This window comes from Globicephala melas, chromosome 17 (genome assembly GCF_963455315.2).
Source record: "Globicephala melas chromosome 17, mGloMel1.2, whole genome shotgun sequence".
NCBI lineage: Eukaryota > Metazoa > Chordata > Mammalia > Artiodactyla > Delphinidae > Globicephala > Globicephala melas.
This window is the reverse complement of record NC_083330.1, coordinates 46,256,365-46,272,501: the sequence shown is the minus strand read 5'-3', so window position 1 is coordinate 46,272,501 and position 16,137 is coordinate 46,256,365. Positions and strand designations below refer to the sequence as shown.

Here is a 16,137-nt window from a genome sequence, read left to right as displayed (position 1 = left end):
TCTAGCCTATGCATATAAATACATTACCCTTCTACAAATGCATCCAGTTTAGCCAGTTCATCCGACAAACCAACCAAGACGTCCAGTGTGCCAACCTAGAAGGGAAAAACAACATTTCATTACTGAGATTTCATCCTGTTTTTTTTTTTAAACAAGGTAATACAACATCTTGATTTGAAGGGCCTGCAAATCTTAAGTTCTCCATATTTTATTTCATAATATGCAAGTGTGGTTAAAAAATGTTTGCTAGACACTGCAAAGCTATTTATATGTATAAGATAATCCTCTAATTCACGGGCACAGCCACCACTTAGATGTGAAGATTCCACAATAGCAGGCCTGTGCCTCTGCTGGTCCTGCCCAGTGGCAGTGGATCATTTGAAGTCATGGTTTACAAGAGCAGCTCCTAAGCAGGGGTCCAGGGTTGTGCATCAGAGCATCTGTAACTGAAATTGTGGTGTTTCTTTTTAAAGGAAACTTTATGATTATTATTATTTTGGGCCGTGCCACATGGCACACAGGATTTTAGTTCCCTGACCAGGGACTGAACCCGTGCCCCTGCAGTGAAAGCACACAGTCCTAACCACTGGACCACCAGGGAATTCCCTGTAATTGAATTTGTACTCAACACTGTGTATGTGTAAATGAGCGTATTTTGGAAGAAATGTCCACAGTCTATATCAGTGTATCAAAGGAATTCGTAAGTCCCAAAATACTAAGAACCAGTGGTTTTAAGTATTTCTTAAATGAGTGCTATATGTAACTGCCTCATTTGGTTAACCAGAAAAATATAAGTATCATGATTTTTTCCATTCTTTACAGAAGTTCAGTCAACCGATTACTGGCAGCCTGCTTCACTTAGAGGCTGCTACATTACTGATGTTTGATAAATGTTAAATAGATAAACTAGATTAAATAACTAGGATAGATTTGCCAAGTATAATTAAAGAGGTGCAATGGTAAAACATTTACAACATCAGTGAGTATTACATGAATTTAATAACAGAAAAATGGATTCACTGTGATATTTAAGAATACATAGTCCCAAGATTTTTCACTTCTAAAAATCATATTTAAGTAATACATCGAGTATTTTCGTAAGATTTCTCATTAAAATTTAAATTACAATTTAGAACAGCACAAAAGTTTAGGAAAAATGTTATTTTGTTTTGGTAGTTTCCTTCAAGACATCTCAATTTCCTTATTATCTAAAATTTGAAGATCAGAAAGAACAAGATAAGTTTTAAATTATGCCAATCCCTAGAGATGAGAGTTTTCTTTTGAAGGAACCTGGATATCTCATTTCTACCAAAAGGTAAGCAGAGACAACTGTCCTCTCCTTCATGATGAACGATTTTGCACAGCACAGTTTTACCTTTAAGTCAGGAATGTTGAACTTTGAAGTAGCTGCAAGATTGTTGTTCTTCGTAGTTGCCGCATGCAATTTCTCCCATGTTTGCTGACATGTTTTCTCCCCAGGAGCTGATATAAGCCAGAACTCAGTCATGTTGGTTACCAGATATTTCTTCCAAAATCAAGACAGACTCTGAAATGTAAAACAAAACAAACTAAAAGTACATTCAATATCACTTGTTTCTACATTATTTCAGAGTGATAAGCATAGCCTGTTGCAAAACTATCAATAATTCAACACTGGCATACAATCCTAAGCAAAGTCAAATCTACTTACCTGGATGTAAATCCATATAAATGGTAAATGGTGATTTATTTATGATACTAGGAAAAAGAGATGATAAAGACCTAATACATGAAGTACATAACTTTTTTAAATTACAAAACATCCTAAAATGGGAATTAGTCAAGAAGTGAGACTACCCAAAATATCAGCCACCAATAGTTTCATTCCACAAAAGAAGGTGGGAGAGTCACAAATTTATAGGTTTATCTTAAATTTTTAAAACATAAAACCAAAATAGGAAGTAAAAAAACATGCATAACTCTTACCTTTGAAAAAGAATTGAATCAATGCATTTGAACAGTAGCCACCAAATAAATTTGCCACATCTGGCTTAGCAAATCCTACAAGGTCAGCCAAATTGGTGGTTAATTTTCATCCATATTCAATCTAAGGGAATCTCCTCAATCTCTAGCGTATACTTAGTGGCCATCAAACGCTTACAAATTTGCAAAAAAAAAAAAAACTTGACAATCAACCTTGTAAATCAGTCTCTTATTTAAAATATGACTTGGGGCAGGGAGGGATGCGTAATACAACACTACTGGATCTGAATTAAGAGGCCGTGGATCTCCCTTTCCAGAGTTCCATTAAGACAAAACCAACCCTCTTCCACAATCTTTCTCCCTCTCCCCTTTTCCCTCTCTCCCTGAGACACACACACACACACACACGCATACACACGCACACACACATGCACACACGCAAACAGAGAAAAAGAAAGTCCAAAACCAAATCTATTCAGAATCTAAGTAGGTAAAAAACACAAACACAGAAGAACTCATAATATAATAGTGTCATTATTTCTACTTTAATATGCTTTCATTAGAACCACCATAAACTTTCTTCTACCACTGCTTGTTTAACCTTTCCTGAAATTTGGAGTCTTAGGCAGAAAATAGCGATCTTACAAAGTTGTCCTGATAATCAATCAAATAATGAATATGAAAGAACTTTGTAAATTTAAATTTCCTTTAAAATGTAAAGTATTATAGTTAATCGCAATGGACTTTCATAATTTCAAAAGACAGCTGAAATTAAAGTAATCCTACCGGGCTTCCCTGGTGGCGCAGTGGTTAAGAATCCGCCTGCCAATGCAGGAGACACGGGTTCGAGCCCTGGTCCGGGAATATCTCACATGCCGTGGAGCAACTAAACCCGTGGGCCACAACTACTGAGCCTGCACTCTAGAGCCCGCAAGCCACAGCTACTGAGCCCACGTGCCACAATTACTGAAGCCCGTACTCCTAGAGCCCACGTTCCGCAACAAGAGAAGCCACTGCAATGAGAAGCCTGCGCACCACAACGAAGAACAGCCCCCGCTGGCCACGACAAGAGAAAAGCCCGTGCGTAGCATTGAAGACCCAACGCGCGTAGCACTGAAGACCCAATGCAGCCAAATAAATAAATAAATTTCTTTAAAAATGTTTAAAAATAAATAAAGTAATCCTACCAGGTCATTACACAATTGAAGGTGACCTGAACATATATGCCATTCAATATTCTTATTTTTTTCTAACTTCCATTTCAAGAGCATCTACCACATACTAGGTACTGCTCTAAACGTTTTATACGTTATTATTTCAATTAATCTTCCTAACACCTCTACGAGATACATATCATCCTCCCCACTTATAGATTTTTTTTTTAGTAAATTTGTTTATTTATTTATTTTTGGCTGCATTGGGTCTTCATTGCTGCACACGGGCTTTCTCTAGTTGCAGCGAGCGGGCTTCTCGTTGTGGTGGTTTCTCATTGCAGAGCACGAGCTCTAGGCGCGTGGACTTCAGTAGCTGTGGCACACGGTCTCAGTAGCTGTGGTGCACGGGTTTAGTTGCTCTGCGGCATATGGGATCTTCCCGGACCAGGGCTCGAATCCATGTCCCCTGTATTGGCAGGCGGATTCTTAACCACTGCACCACCAGGGAAGTCCCCCACTTACAGATTTAAAAACCTACTCAGAAAGGTTAAACTGGTGAAAATAAAGATGGTGGTATTAAATGAATCTCAAGAATTGTACTCTAAGATGATTTTTTCCAACATTCCTAAAAAGGCTGCACTAAGAGCTGCACTCTCTCAAATGGCCAACAAACTAAACACAGATTAATAGTGATGGTAAGCCCAGACAAAGCACTCAGCCTGGCCAGAAAAACAGTATCTGAAGACCTGCAGATCACCTCCTCTCCCTGCAAAATGGCAGGTGACAGAATCAATTGTTAAGGTCTTCCTCATGATACTGTTAAATTATCTAAACTGCAGCTTCTTCAAAGACTGTAACCATATGAGCTATTACAGTAGATGTCACTATCATACCACTTAAGAGTTCTAGAAAATCTTTTTCAGCCAGCAGGTTTCCAAAGGATTTCAAGAAATATAGAAAGAGGACCATATTTCCTCATTTATAAATACCTGCCTGACTCCACAGAGCTTTCATCAGGATCAAATGAAATGATGCCATGGTAATTCTAAACAAAACTAGAGTCCCATCCTGCCTCTAAAGGCTGTTCCCAGTGTCCCACGTAGGAAATATCTTGTTTACTTACTACCTTGTAAATGCCACTATTACGCATTTATCACACTATTCTGCCTCATTTTTTTCACAACATCTTTTCCTCTCCACCTGACTGGGAAATCCTGAAGGGCCAGAATCATACCTTCTTTTCTGATGCTCTAAAAACCCAGCATATACAATTCCTGCCAACAGCAGGGATGTTATGAATAAATAAGAGACTTTATGAATAAGTCCTTGCTCGTTTTATGAATAAATGCAATATAATTATAACAATGACTCTGAACCAATCAAAAAGTCTGATTAGAGAAAAAAAATAAGGGCCAAGAAAAATATTTAAATGTTTTTTAAAGCTTTTTTTTAAAATTTAGTCTTTCAGAAAACAAATTCTAACCTTAGAGTAGTATATAAATTAAAAATCAGTAAAGCTGCAGATTACTAAGCCTTTGTCTTTCATTATTTTACAGGTGAATATAGAAATATAAAAGAGAGGGATTGAGAAAGAACCTGTTGGTACTTCAGGCAAAGCCATGGCCTCAATTCTTCTATCCTCTGGTCAAAGCAAACTATATAAGAGGAGTCTGATGCGAAAGACAAGCGACTTAAGTATCTAAGGATAAATGTAAGAACTGCCTATGAGAAGAGCATCAATAAGACTTCTGCAAAATCCCTGTTTTTTGGTCCATTGTTATCCTGTCACTTAAACAAGTCACATAAAAAAATTTCTCTTTGAAACTGATGTACAATTTACGCTCAGTTCCAAAAAATCCCTATCTTTGCAGATGAACATATTTGTCGGGGGGAGGTCAAAAAGTGAAATCCCTGTTGCTAAACACATTTCCCCTTCTGAGCCACACAGACAGTCAAGACTGGTGTCCACTGGTTATCATCTCACCCAAGGTCTGGACACCTCCACTTCCGCTGACTGCTTCAACTGACTTGTTTTTATGCCTAATTATTTCCCTTTGTTTCATCTTGTATATTGGAAGTCAGGCATAAATATAGGCAAATCATATGTTAAGCAAAAGAGAAAATGATTTAAAAGGCATTCCTCAAGACTCAGATCAAGGTTTAAGTCCCTCTGTTATATGTGTGTACACAGCTGCTCTCTTGATGATCTTATTTATACTCAAGGCAATTCCAGTCTAGATGCTGAACACTATTCTAAATTGTATCTCCAGCCTAGGCTACTCTGCTGCATCTAGAGCTGTACCCAACAAGTCTCCACAGCTGACTACAAGACATCTCCATCTGGATGTCTCCAAAAAAACCCAACATTTCTAGTCAAACTCCTAATGGCTCCCCCAAAACCTGGTCCTACTCCAGTGTTCCCTGAGTTAGCATAGTTAGTACCCCTGCAACATTAGACAACTATCAATAGAATTGTCAAATGTCATCAAGATAGCAACCAACACTTATTGTGCACTTCCTATCTACCAGCACCAGTCAAAACACTTTACAAGGATTAACTCATTTGGTATATCTCATGGATAGTGGTTACAAATGAAGAAACCAAGGCACAGAAAATGCCTCATACATTATATGAAATATATAGTACAATATGTATCATGTCATATATCATATAAGTGCATATATTACATGCTAAGGATGAATGTATTATATGCTCTCACAGCACCTTTTAAGTATTTCCCTGAGCAACACTTTTTATTGATGTCTTTCTACCAAATAAACTGTGCATTAGGGTAGGTGGAAACCATGATAGCTTTTGCTCACAACCGTACTCTCAGTACCTGGTACAGACGCTGGTATGTAGAACCTCAAAAAGTATTTGTTGGGCTTCCCTGGTGGCACAGTGGTTGAGAGTCCACCTGCCAATGCAGGGGACACGGGTTCGTGCCCCGGTCCAGGAAGATCCCACGTGCCAAGGAGCAGCTGGGCCCGTGGGCCATGGCTGCTGAGCCTGCACGTCTGAAGCCTGAGCTCCGATGTGGCTGAGGCCACGGCAGTGAGAGGCCCACGTACCGCAAAAAAAAAAAAAAAAGTATTTGTTGAATATTCTTGAATGAATAAGTAACTGTGAAGATTAAGTACAATAATAAAGTTAAAATACCTGGCTTATAATTGGTTCGCTCCCTTCACTTCCTCCATATTTTTTAAAGTCAATTTCATCGAAATATAATTTATATACAATAAAATGCACCCATTACAAGAGTACAGTTTGATGAGTTTTTGACAAACATACACACCTGTATAACCACCACCAAAATCAAGATTAAGAACATTTCTGTCTTCCCAAAGCCTTCCCTCACACCAAGGCCCAGTCAATCCCTACCCTACTGCTGGCCCTGGGCAGGTGCCAATCTGCTTTCTGTCACACTATAGATTCATTTGGCCCGATGTAGAATTTCATTGTAAATGGAAGTGCACACTGCATACTCTTTTGTATCTGGCTTCTTTTGCTCAGCATGTCTGTGATATTTGTCTATGGCCTGTGTATCAGTAGCAGTTCATTCTGTTTTATTGCTTAGTGTTCCGTGACATGAATGTACAATGGTTTGCTTACCCATTCACCTGTTGATAGACATTTGGACGATTACCGGTTTGGGGTCATTAACAATAAAGGTGCTATGAATATTCCTCTACAAAGCTTTTGTGAAAATACACATTCATTTCTCTTGGATAACCATCTAGAAGTGGAATTTCTGAGTTGAATGATTAGCATATATTTAACTTTATAAGAAGCCACCAAACTGTTTTCCAAAGTAGATGTAATATTTTATATTCTCATTAGCAAGATACACAGTTCCAGTTGTTTCACATGCCCACCAACACTTAGTGCTGTCAGCCTTTTTATTTTCAGCCATTCCAGGGGGTTGCAGGGGAATCTCACATTTCCACAATGACTACAAAGTTCAGGATCTTTTCATGTTCTTATCAACCATTTGTATATCTTCTTTTGTGAAGTTTCTATTCAAATCTTTTGTGAAATTTCTATTCAAATCTTGTGCCCAATTTTTTAAAAAGCTGCATTGATCTTACTGAGTTGTAGGAATTTTTTGTATGATCCTGATACAATTTGAGAGGTGTGTGTGTGTGCGTGTGTATTTCTCATGTATTTTCTTGTGTCTTGCCCTTTCTTAATGGTGTTTTTGAGTAGAAGTTTTCAATTCTGATGTCCAGTTTACTGACTTTTTCTTTTATAATATATGAGTTCTGACATAAGAAAAATCTGCCTACCCCAGAGTCACAAGGATTTATCCTGTTTGGAGTTCAGAGAGATTCTTGAATCTGTGTTTATAGTTTTCAACATTCACCCATTATTTTCTTCAAATTTCTTTCCTGCTTCTCTTTCCCTTTTTTTGAGACAAAAATGGCATGTATATTAAACCACCTGATATTGTCCCACAGGTCACTGAGCTTCCATTCACTTTTTTAAATTGTTTTCCTCTCTGGGCTTCAGTTTGGATACTTTCTTGCTACATCTTCTAGCTGGCTGACTTTTTCTTTAAAGTAATCTATTTGTCTCATGAAGTGAGTTTTTCGCTTTAGATGTATTTTTCACCTTTATAAGGTCCATCTTTTAAAACTTCTCTTTCCTCATTATGTTCATGTTTTCTGTAAATTCTGAGCATATTTACAATTCACAACATTAAATTGCTGATCACTGGATTTTGTTTTCTTCCTTTTAAGAATGTTGTGCTTTGTTCTGGCCGTTACCTTACTTGAGCTTTAACATGCTTCATTTCAAGGCTTGTTTTTATACTTTGTCAGGCTAAGTCTAAAGCTTTTCTCTAGGGCTAATGTAGCCTTTCTACTAAGATCTGACCGTCTGGAGATTCCATGGGATGCCCCAGGGATTCAATAAGGTATTCATACGCCTTCCGGCCCCATGAGCTCTGGCAACTGTCTAAAGTTCTCTAGTCATTCTTTGCCGGGCCTCCTACAGAGAGAGACTCCTTTACAGATGGTGGGTTTTCTGTCTAGCTCCCTCCTGTCAGCCTATCCAACCCGCGAATTCTAGCCAGATAAGCCTTCCCCAACTCCAAGCCGCCTCAACTCGGCAAGACCAACATGCTCTGCCTGGTCTCCTCTAAACCATGGTCCAGAGAGTGACTCCAGGCAGAAAGCCAGAGGGATTATAGAGCTCATTTCATTTGTTTCCTGTCTCTTGGTTCCTGTATTACCTCTGTTGTCCAATAACTGGAAGCAGTTTTTTCATATATTTTATCCAATTTTCTAGTTGTTTATGGTGGGAAAGCAAGTATGGTACCAGTTATTCCACGGTGGCCAGAAGCGGAAGTCTCCTCTTGTTTTGCTGTATGTATTGTTCCTGAGTTTTTGGTTTTGCTAGGGATTCGACCACAACCTCCCAGTCCCTCAGCCCCATGCTTTAACATTTAATAGAAAACAGGATTAACAACAACAAACGTGAGAAATATAACAAGTCTAGGCTGAAAGACTGTAATAATACTATGTGTGGGAAGAATGGAGCACTGCTTTGGCAGCAAAGTGGAGAAATGTTCATTTCCGTTTAAAAAAAAAAGGACAGATGTAGCTTGAATAAATGTCCCACACATATGTGTCATTAATTTTGCAAATGTATAGCATGCTCTAATGATTGATAAAATATAAATTCATTAAAAAGCATTAATAAAGACATAATAACTTGCCATCATTAATATTTCCTCAATCTAAAATAATTATATATCACAGGATAACCCAAAAAAGTTCTGTAACTTTTTTAAAAAGGGAGAATTTCTAGAAGGCAGTTTGTCAATGTTAATCAAAAGCCATAAAAACGTTGACACAGCTTTAAGAAAGACGACTATATATAGGTATAAACATTAAATTGTTTAAAAAAAACCCATTAAAGATTATCTCTTGGGAGTGGATTATGAATGTTCATTTTCATTCTTTCTGCATATTCCTGTTTCCTAATTTTTTATTAATGAATTACTACATGTAAATGCCAGAAAAACCCCACACACTTCACTAAAAAAAAAAAAAAAAAAGTGGGGCAATATCCTCACACTTGAAAACACTGAAAAGTTTAGAGACCGTTAAATGGCATGGCAACAAAGAACCCTGGATATAAATACAAAAGATAAAGGCAAAGCTGGTTAGTAGTAGCTGTGTCTGAAGTATGAGATCAAGGTTGGTAAACAGCCTTTTTATCTCACTGGGAATTTCAGTCAGAAAGAACCTAAATGCCAACTTCAGGAAGCATAGTGTAACGGCCACAGCACTGAACGGAGAATATGAAGACTTGGAATCTAATCCCAATTCTGCATATCACTGTCTGCGTAAATTTCATTTGTAAAATGAGAGGACTGGATTACCATATCCAGGATCCTTTTTTGCTCCTGTATTCCATGAATCTATACTGGCTAAGACCCAGGATTCTTTTTTTTTTTTCTATTTTCTTGTTAAGTCCCTCAAGTAAATCAGATGATCGGACAGGTTTCAGAACCACTATAGTAAAACAGGAATTTCCATGATTATATAGTGAGTTACATAGTAAATGTTACAAGAAATGGCAAATATTCCTTAATAAGATGGCTAAATGTCATACCATCATTATCAAGAATCACGCAGTACTGTTAGTTCTATAATACAGGAATGATTTTTGTTCTATGGAGTTCAGAAACCTTAAATACATGAACCCACATTCTGCATGCTTTCTATGGCAGCTTACAAACTTAAAAAGTGAAAAGCAATATGATATATGAAATCAAGTACAGAACAATACGAAATCTGGGTAAACTACTGCTTTGCTCAAGAAATACACAATTTTATTTCATTTATGAAGGACAGAACATAGAGGATTTTAATGCCCTTCGTACAAATAGGTGGTTTTGTGACCACAGTGTTAGAATCCGGATTCATTCCCAAAACTTCTTGAAAAACTTTTCCAGCACTAAAAACATTGCTCTAGGGCTTCCCTGGTGGCACAGTGGTTGGCAGTCCGCCTGCCGATGCAGGGGACACAGGTTCATGCCCCAGTCCGGGAAGATCCCACGTGCCGCGCAGCGGCTGGGCCCGTGAGCCTTGGCCGCTGAGCCTGCGCGTCCGGAGCCTGTGCTCCGCAACGGGAGAGGCCACAACAGTGAGAGGCCCACGTACCGCAAAAAAAAAAACAACAAAAAAACATTGCTCTAGGTGATAGGAGGCTGAGTTACTTACAAAAACTTATGCCCCTAGTCCTGCTTCTGCTCAGAAATAAAATTCTAATCTCCCATTCTTCACAGTCATCACTACTAATATCCTCTGTCTGAGTTTTTCTGCCTCATCTTCACAATGTTCTGACCTCCCTTCATCCATCTTTACCTCAGGCCTGCCTGTAGTCTCTTTCGTACTTGCCTCTGCTCAACAGTCCATTTTGCAGAAAGCAACCTCTTTCCTATTTCAACCAACTCAAAATTCTCTTAACAAAAAGATTTCCGCAACCAAGTCCAACCATGCACCAAATCCATTCATATAATCCCAAACTATTTCTCCCTCAACCCGCATGTCCACTGAAATCCATGTAATAGACTGCATTAAAGCAGACATCTATTTTACGTTTTTTTCAGCCCAAATATCTGTTTGACTATAACTGCTTTCAAGTTAGGGTCATATCATTCATCAAATGTTTTAGGTGCTTAAATTCCCAGAACTGTGGTAAGCTCCCAGAACTGTGGTAGGAAGCAAAACAAAATGTACTCCCTGTCTTGAAGGAGCTTATACTTGTGTGGGGGGGTGTGTATGTGTGTGTAGGTCTCTACAAGTAGGTAGGTCTGTGTGTGCAGGGAAAGGTAGGAGGAAAACAATGCAGATGACAAGATAAAAAAAATATCAAGGCAGAATACACTGGAGGCACAAGAGAAACACTAGTCAAATTTTTAAAACACTTCTATCTTGTCTGACTGCAATAAGTATTTTTTTGTTTTTAAAGCAGTAACAACTCTTTTTCAAAATGGAAGGAAGGAAAAGAGAGAAGAAAGGAAATCCTGGGTCCAAATCTCTGAGACTGTTTATTTCATTACTGTATCATCCACTTATGAGAATTTAAAGGCGGTGGATTATTTTCCTACGGCAAGGATTTGAATTTAAAATAAAAAGAGTAAAGTAGTAACTATCACAACAACACAAAAGGTGGGGATAATAAACCCAAACAGCTACTAGCATTTCTTTTGTAAATGAAGGTATCAGCCTGACCCAGGATAGGGGCAACCACAGAAAACAGTACAGCACCCCTATACGTGCTCCAATACTTAAGTCCTTTTAATGCTTTCAAGGAACCAATATTTTAGTCTCTGAAATGCAACCACCTTTCACAGTAAATTAAATGTCTCAATAAAGGCTGAACGTGGTCTAAATGCAAAACAACTTCCTTTTTCAGTCCTTGAAAATACCAAGTCGTTTACTAAAGTGACTTATTTCAACAGGCACAAGAAGGCATACCTCAGATATCAGTGAAATATCACATAGCCTTCCAATTGTGACACATCAACTTTTAACAGAATTGATCAGTGCAAAACATTTACCACAATCCATTCATCTTAAAAAGTTGCTACATCCTTCCCCTAGAAATTTTTAACACCATACAAATAAAGAGTAAGAATAACTGTTTCCTCTCTGAATGTTAAAATTCTAGCCTTCAAAACAGAAGCACCTTAACTGGGATTGTGGGAGGGACTTGCTCACAATAAAACTTGTTTTAAAAGTTCCCAACAACAATGGGGGATTTTACCTTCCAAGAGACTTTGTCATTCATACAGAAGGAAATTTTTAAATTATCAGGACACACACCTTCTTTAAAAAATCTTAACTTTTGTGTTGTTTTGTTTTCAACTGAAACAGTACCTATAAATGCTCTATAATCCTTTTAAGAATTACCTGAATTTCACACCATAAATATACTGAAATATGAAAGACAATTTAATCTTTGATGTATTTTATAACCAACTGCCATCTTTTTATTTTACAGTTGGCTAGAAATAAATGTGTAAGAACCAAGCCTTACTTAGGCATAGATGCTGATCATAAAACCTGAAACCAGCTAGAAAGGTAACAACTCATAACACAATGTTAAAAACCTCTTGCAATTTCTGCTAAAGCAAGCTGAATCGACAGGCAAGGAGGGCACTGTACCCCCATTACTAAAGGAACCATCGGAACCTTCTGAGGGCCCAGAGACTTTCTCTCTGCCACAGGCAACTCAACACTGACCCAGGGAGCAAACAATACTTCCATGCCAGGCAACTCCCTGATTCTACACTCATGGCTCCCAAAACGTTACTTCCCTTCTCTTTCAGGCTGTTATTTTATAACAGTGACTGGACCACAGCACCATGTTTTCCACTAGAAGGTGCTGATATCTCTAAGACAATGTATTCTAGCCTGAAATTCAACAAGCCAAGGATCTAAAACAAGCTTGTCGCCCCCAATTCATCACTCAAGTAAGCTTGAGATCCTGTTTCCTGGTAATGACAACCACTTATTGAATATGTGCTATGTGATTAGCACTTCAATATGCTAAGCAATTTTGTAGTTGATTCCTTCAAAGAAGATGGAATCACCAACCCCACTTGCAGATGAGAGAACAGTTAATGAAATTTCTTGCCTAAGGCCACAAAGCTAGTGACTACATACATTTCACTTGCTAGTTTATTAAAACACTGCTCTTAACCTCTATATCCCCAACATCTAGTAGAGGGCCTGTCACTAACAAGCACTCGGATATGTGTCCCATAAATAAAGGATGGCACCACATGGGGTGTTTCACAACCAAATGGTACCTCTCTCCACCAGGAGGAGCTTGGAAATGTCTGGGAGCATTTTAGGTTGTCCCAACGTGGGGGCCACTACCACCATTTAGCGGATGGGGACCAAACAAGGGACAGTCCTGTCCAAAATGCCAAAAGCACCCACTGAGGAACACTGAACTATAGGCTGGTTCACAAAGAAAACCTTTCATGGTAAAGTCAATCCACATGTTAACCAGCTTAATTTATAAATAACTTCCTATTCATGGATAGTTCGCTTAAAATATCTTAAAAGATACATCAATCTCTTTCTATAAAACACCATTTTTGCATTTACCTGCATTTTATTTTCAAGTACAGAGCCAAGGCTCCATCTTCTATCCTATGATGTAACCAAAGCACATCTCCTCCACTGCCCACAGGGCTCCTCCTGGAACTCTATAAATGTATAGATTTGCTACACATCTGGAACAGGATTTTGCTTCATTATCAAGAATACAGTTTGAATTTTCTAGTTCCAAGGTTCACTCTTGTCAAAGGGAAATTTTAGACTGCCCTGCTTCACTGCCTGAGCTATCTTGCCAAGGCCACCGTGCTAATGGTTTCTACTATGTCTTCAAAACATCAGTGAAATGTGAACCAAACATGAATTAGTTTATAACTAAAATGGTATAAAATTCCACATCCAAAGGGTGAAAAAGGTTTACTCCAGCACATAGATCAGAATATGTACAAGAATAAAATTTAACTAGGAGGTATTTGGTCAGAACTGCAGCAACGCCTAAGCAGGCTCAAGTGCAAAAGGAAGACTGACCACTTGGGGATTGGAGCACAAGAAGATCCTTTGGCAAAGGTTTATTTTGGCATACCAGCTTTGCTCTTTAGCCAATGCAACTATGTCGCAAGCTGTGGAAATAATTACAGAATCAAAATTTTGAAGCCCAAACGTTTCTTTTTAGGTAGAGAAAACTAATGTAAATAAGGCTCTTAAGACTAATATGCCAAAAAATAAAAATGATCATTTCCTGCCCAGTTCTAAAAGCAGTATTACACTAACCACCTAGCTCTCAGCATTTACTTTAGTCAGATCCCGAGTACTGTTTCTTTAGATTTTATCTAGTCCCTGCAAGATACACCAAAAGAGTCTGAGACACAAACCCGAGGCTCCGTCTTCAGCACAATTTGAGACTTGCTTGTTGCCAAAGAACCGTGATTGACAAGCTGAGTACCTTTTGCCCACCTTGTTGCTCATTATCTCCTCCAGCTGAACTGTAAACTGAACCGCTTCACCCAAGCCAACAGAAAAGCAGTTTTTAAAGCACTGACCACCACTGCCAAATCCCTTTGAAGCTGTCCTACTCAAAAAGGTTCACCAAAAGTGCTGAATCAGAGATTACAGTGCACTACAAAAAACTCACCCTTCTCTCTAGATGTGATTGTGGTTAAGTACTGTGCAGGTAATCGGCAATCAGAAGACGATGGAAGTTATGCTAGACTTAAACACATCACTTGATGTCCATTTCTAGGTCCAAGGGTCTAGATAGGTCCCTAACTATACAATGAATGGCATTTTCTTCTACTTTCTCTCAAAGACCTGTGAGAACAAAATAAACATGAAAGGTAATTCCTGTGACTACTGTTCAATAGAAGATGTTCCGGAGTAGATGACAGTACCAAAGGATAAGTTTGGAAGGCCAAAACAGATCTTTGCAAAGGAGTCTCCCCTCAACCCCCAAAGGATCCAGTCTCCCCTGTGTACTTCAGGACTGCTTTGGGGGTAGCTATAACTACCCTCAGTGAAGAGTGCAAACAGAATCTAACCAAACTTTCCTTCCCCTTACTCCTCTGTTTCTCAGGTGATTCAATTTGCCCGTGTGATTCTCCCCTCAAGCTCCTTTTCAGGGGTTTCTTGCCTACCCTTCCTCCATTCTAATAAAAAATGGTTTGAGTTCTCTGGATTCTCGTTCTTTCCGCTGCCCACAAGGACCCTGCGTCCTCTCTGAAGGGCTCCTAGACCCTTTAAACTGCCACCCCCATAGCAAGCGCGTACACCCAGTGGAGGCTCTCGCGGTCGCTGTGACCTCACACACACCACCCCGGATCTTCATCTGGGCCACTCAGCCACCTTTCATCCCCCTCAATCAAGCGGACGAGCATTCACTGGGATCCTCACCCCAATCCAAGGAGAAATGTCCCAGACCGGAATTTTTATTTCTTCCTCTGCCACTGAGTACCCCCTGGGGCCCTTTCTCTTTTTCCCTCCTTCCTCTTCCCTAGAGACAGAACCTAGGCCCAAGGCGGCGACGAACCCGCGCCGAGAAACCAGACACAGCCGCCCAACCGGCTCCAACGCCTCAGCCTCGGCCCCCGCGCCCGCCCCCATCCCTCCCCGGCCGCGACCGCAGCGCAAGCTTCGGCCTGGCCGGGGCTCCCCATCCGGTGTAGCCATCGCTCACTGACCCAGGGAAGTGTCAAACGAGGAAGTGGCAGCAGTAACAGGTACAGAGGTGTACAGCCTGGCAGACGTTAACGGCTCAGCGCTCCATCCCTACCCGACCTAATCTCCGGCCTCACAGCTTCCTCGACCCCAGAGCCCACGAAGCAAGTCACGTGCCAGCCGGAGCGATCAGCTGACCGCGGCGCTCGCCGCTCCGCCTACGCGCGCGCCACTGCGCAGCCGCCGCGGCCGAGCCCTCGAAAGAGGGGCGGGGCGGGGCGGGGCGGGGCGGGGCGGGGCGGGCCTGGGAGGCTCTCGGGGGATCCAAGGAGAACCGGGAGTCGCGGCTGGCGGCCGCTGTTCCGCGATTGGGTAGGGTTCCTGCTTCTCCCTGTGTCCGGCCCGAGTCTCGTGCGCCACTTGTGAATTTCACGGCCACCATCCCTACGGTTATCCCACTTCTTCAGGTTTCTGCAGTTTGGAATTTGTCTCCAGCCCCTACACAGGCTTCTCCACTCGGGGTTTTCTTCGGACAGTCCGGTTTTCTGAGTAATATCCTTAATAGTTCACTTCGGCCGCTGATTCACCTTTTCCTTCCAGTCCACTTCAGGTTAATTCCATAAATGTTCATGGAGCATTTACTGTGCGATAGTCACTGTGCGAATTTTCTTAGGATTATCTGCTGGCGTGAATCACTCCTCGCAGGAGAGAGCCTGTTATCTAGTTCAGGGGTATGTGAGGCGTGTAATAAATATCATAAATAGTTGGCACCACATTAGATAGTGGG

The 16,137-nt window shown here is 40.2% G+C and overlaps 1 protein-coding gene across 5 annotated transcripts in view; it reads right to left on the bottom strand.

The window, feature by feature from the left end:
- The window catches only part of ATP6V1C1 (ATPase H+ transporting V1 subunit C1), a 42,077-nt gene extending 26,527 nt beyond the window's left edge, over positions 1 to 15,550 (bottom strand). The window contains exons 1-5 of one of the 5 annotated variants that reach the window (XM_060287030.1): positions 15,374 to 15,550; positions 14,332 to 14,507; positions 1,966 to 2,040; positions 1,376 to 1,546; positions 28 to 95 (exon numbers count right to left, since the gene is read on the bottom strand). In XM_060287030.1, the coding sequence (XP_060143013.1) occupies positions 28 to 95; positions 1,376 to 1,507 (200 nt within the window). In that variant the 5' untranslated portion in view covers positions 1,508 to 1,546; positions 1,966 to 2,040; positions 14,332 to 14,507; positions 15,374 to 15,550. Of the gene's footprint in view, positions 1 to 27; positions 96 to 1,375; positions 1,547 to 1,965; positions 2,060 to 14,331; positions 14,508 to 15,373 lie in introns of those variants that run through there. The other 4 variants (XM_030863062.2, XM_030863061.2, XM_030863060.2 and 1 more) reach the window with 4 other exon arrangements.
- Positions 15,551 to 16,137: the final 587 nt, after the last annotated feature.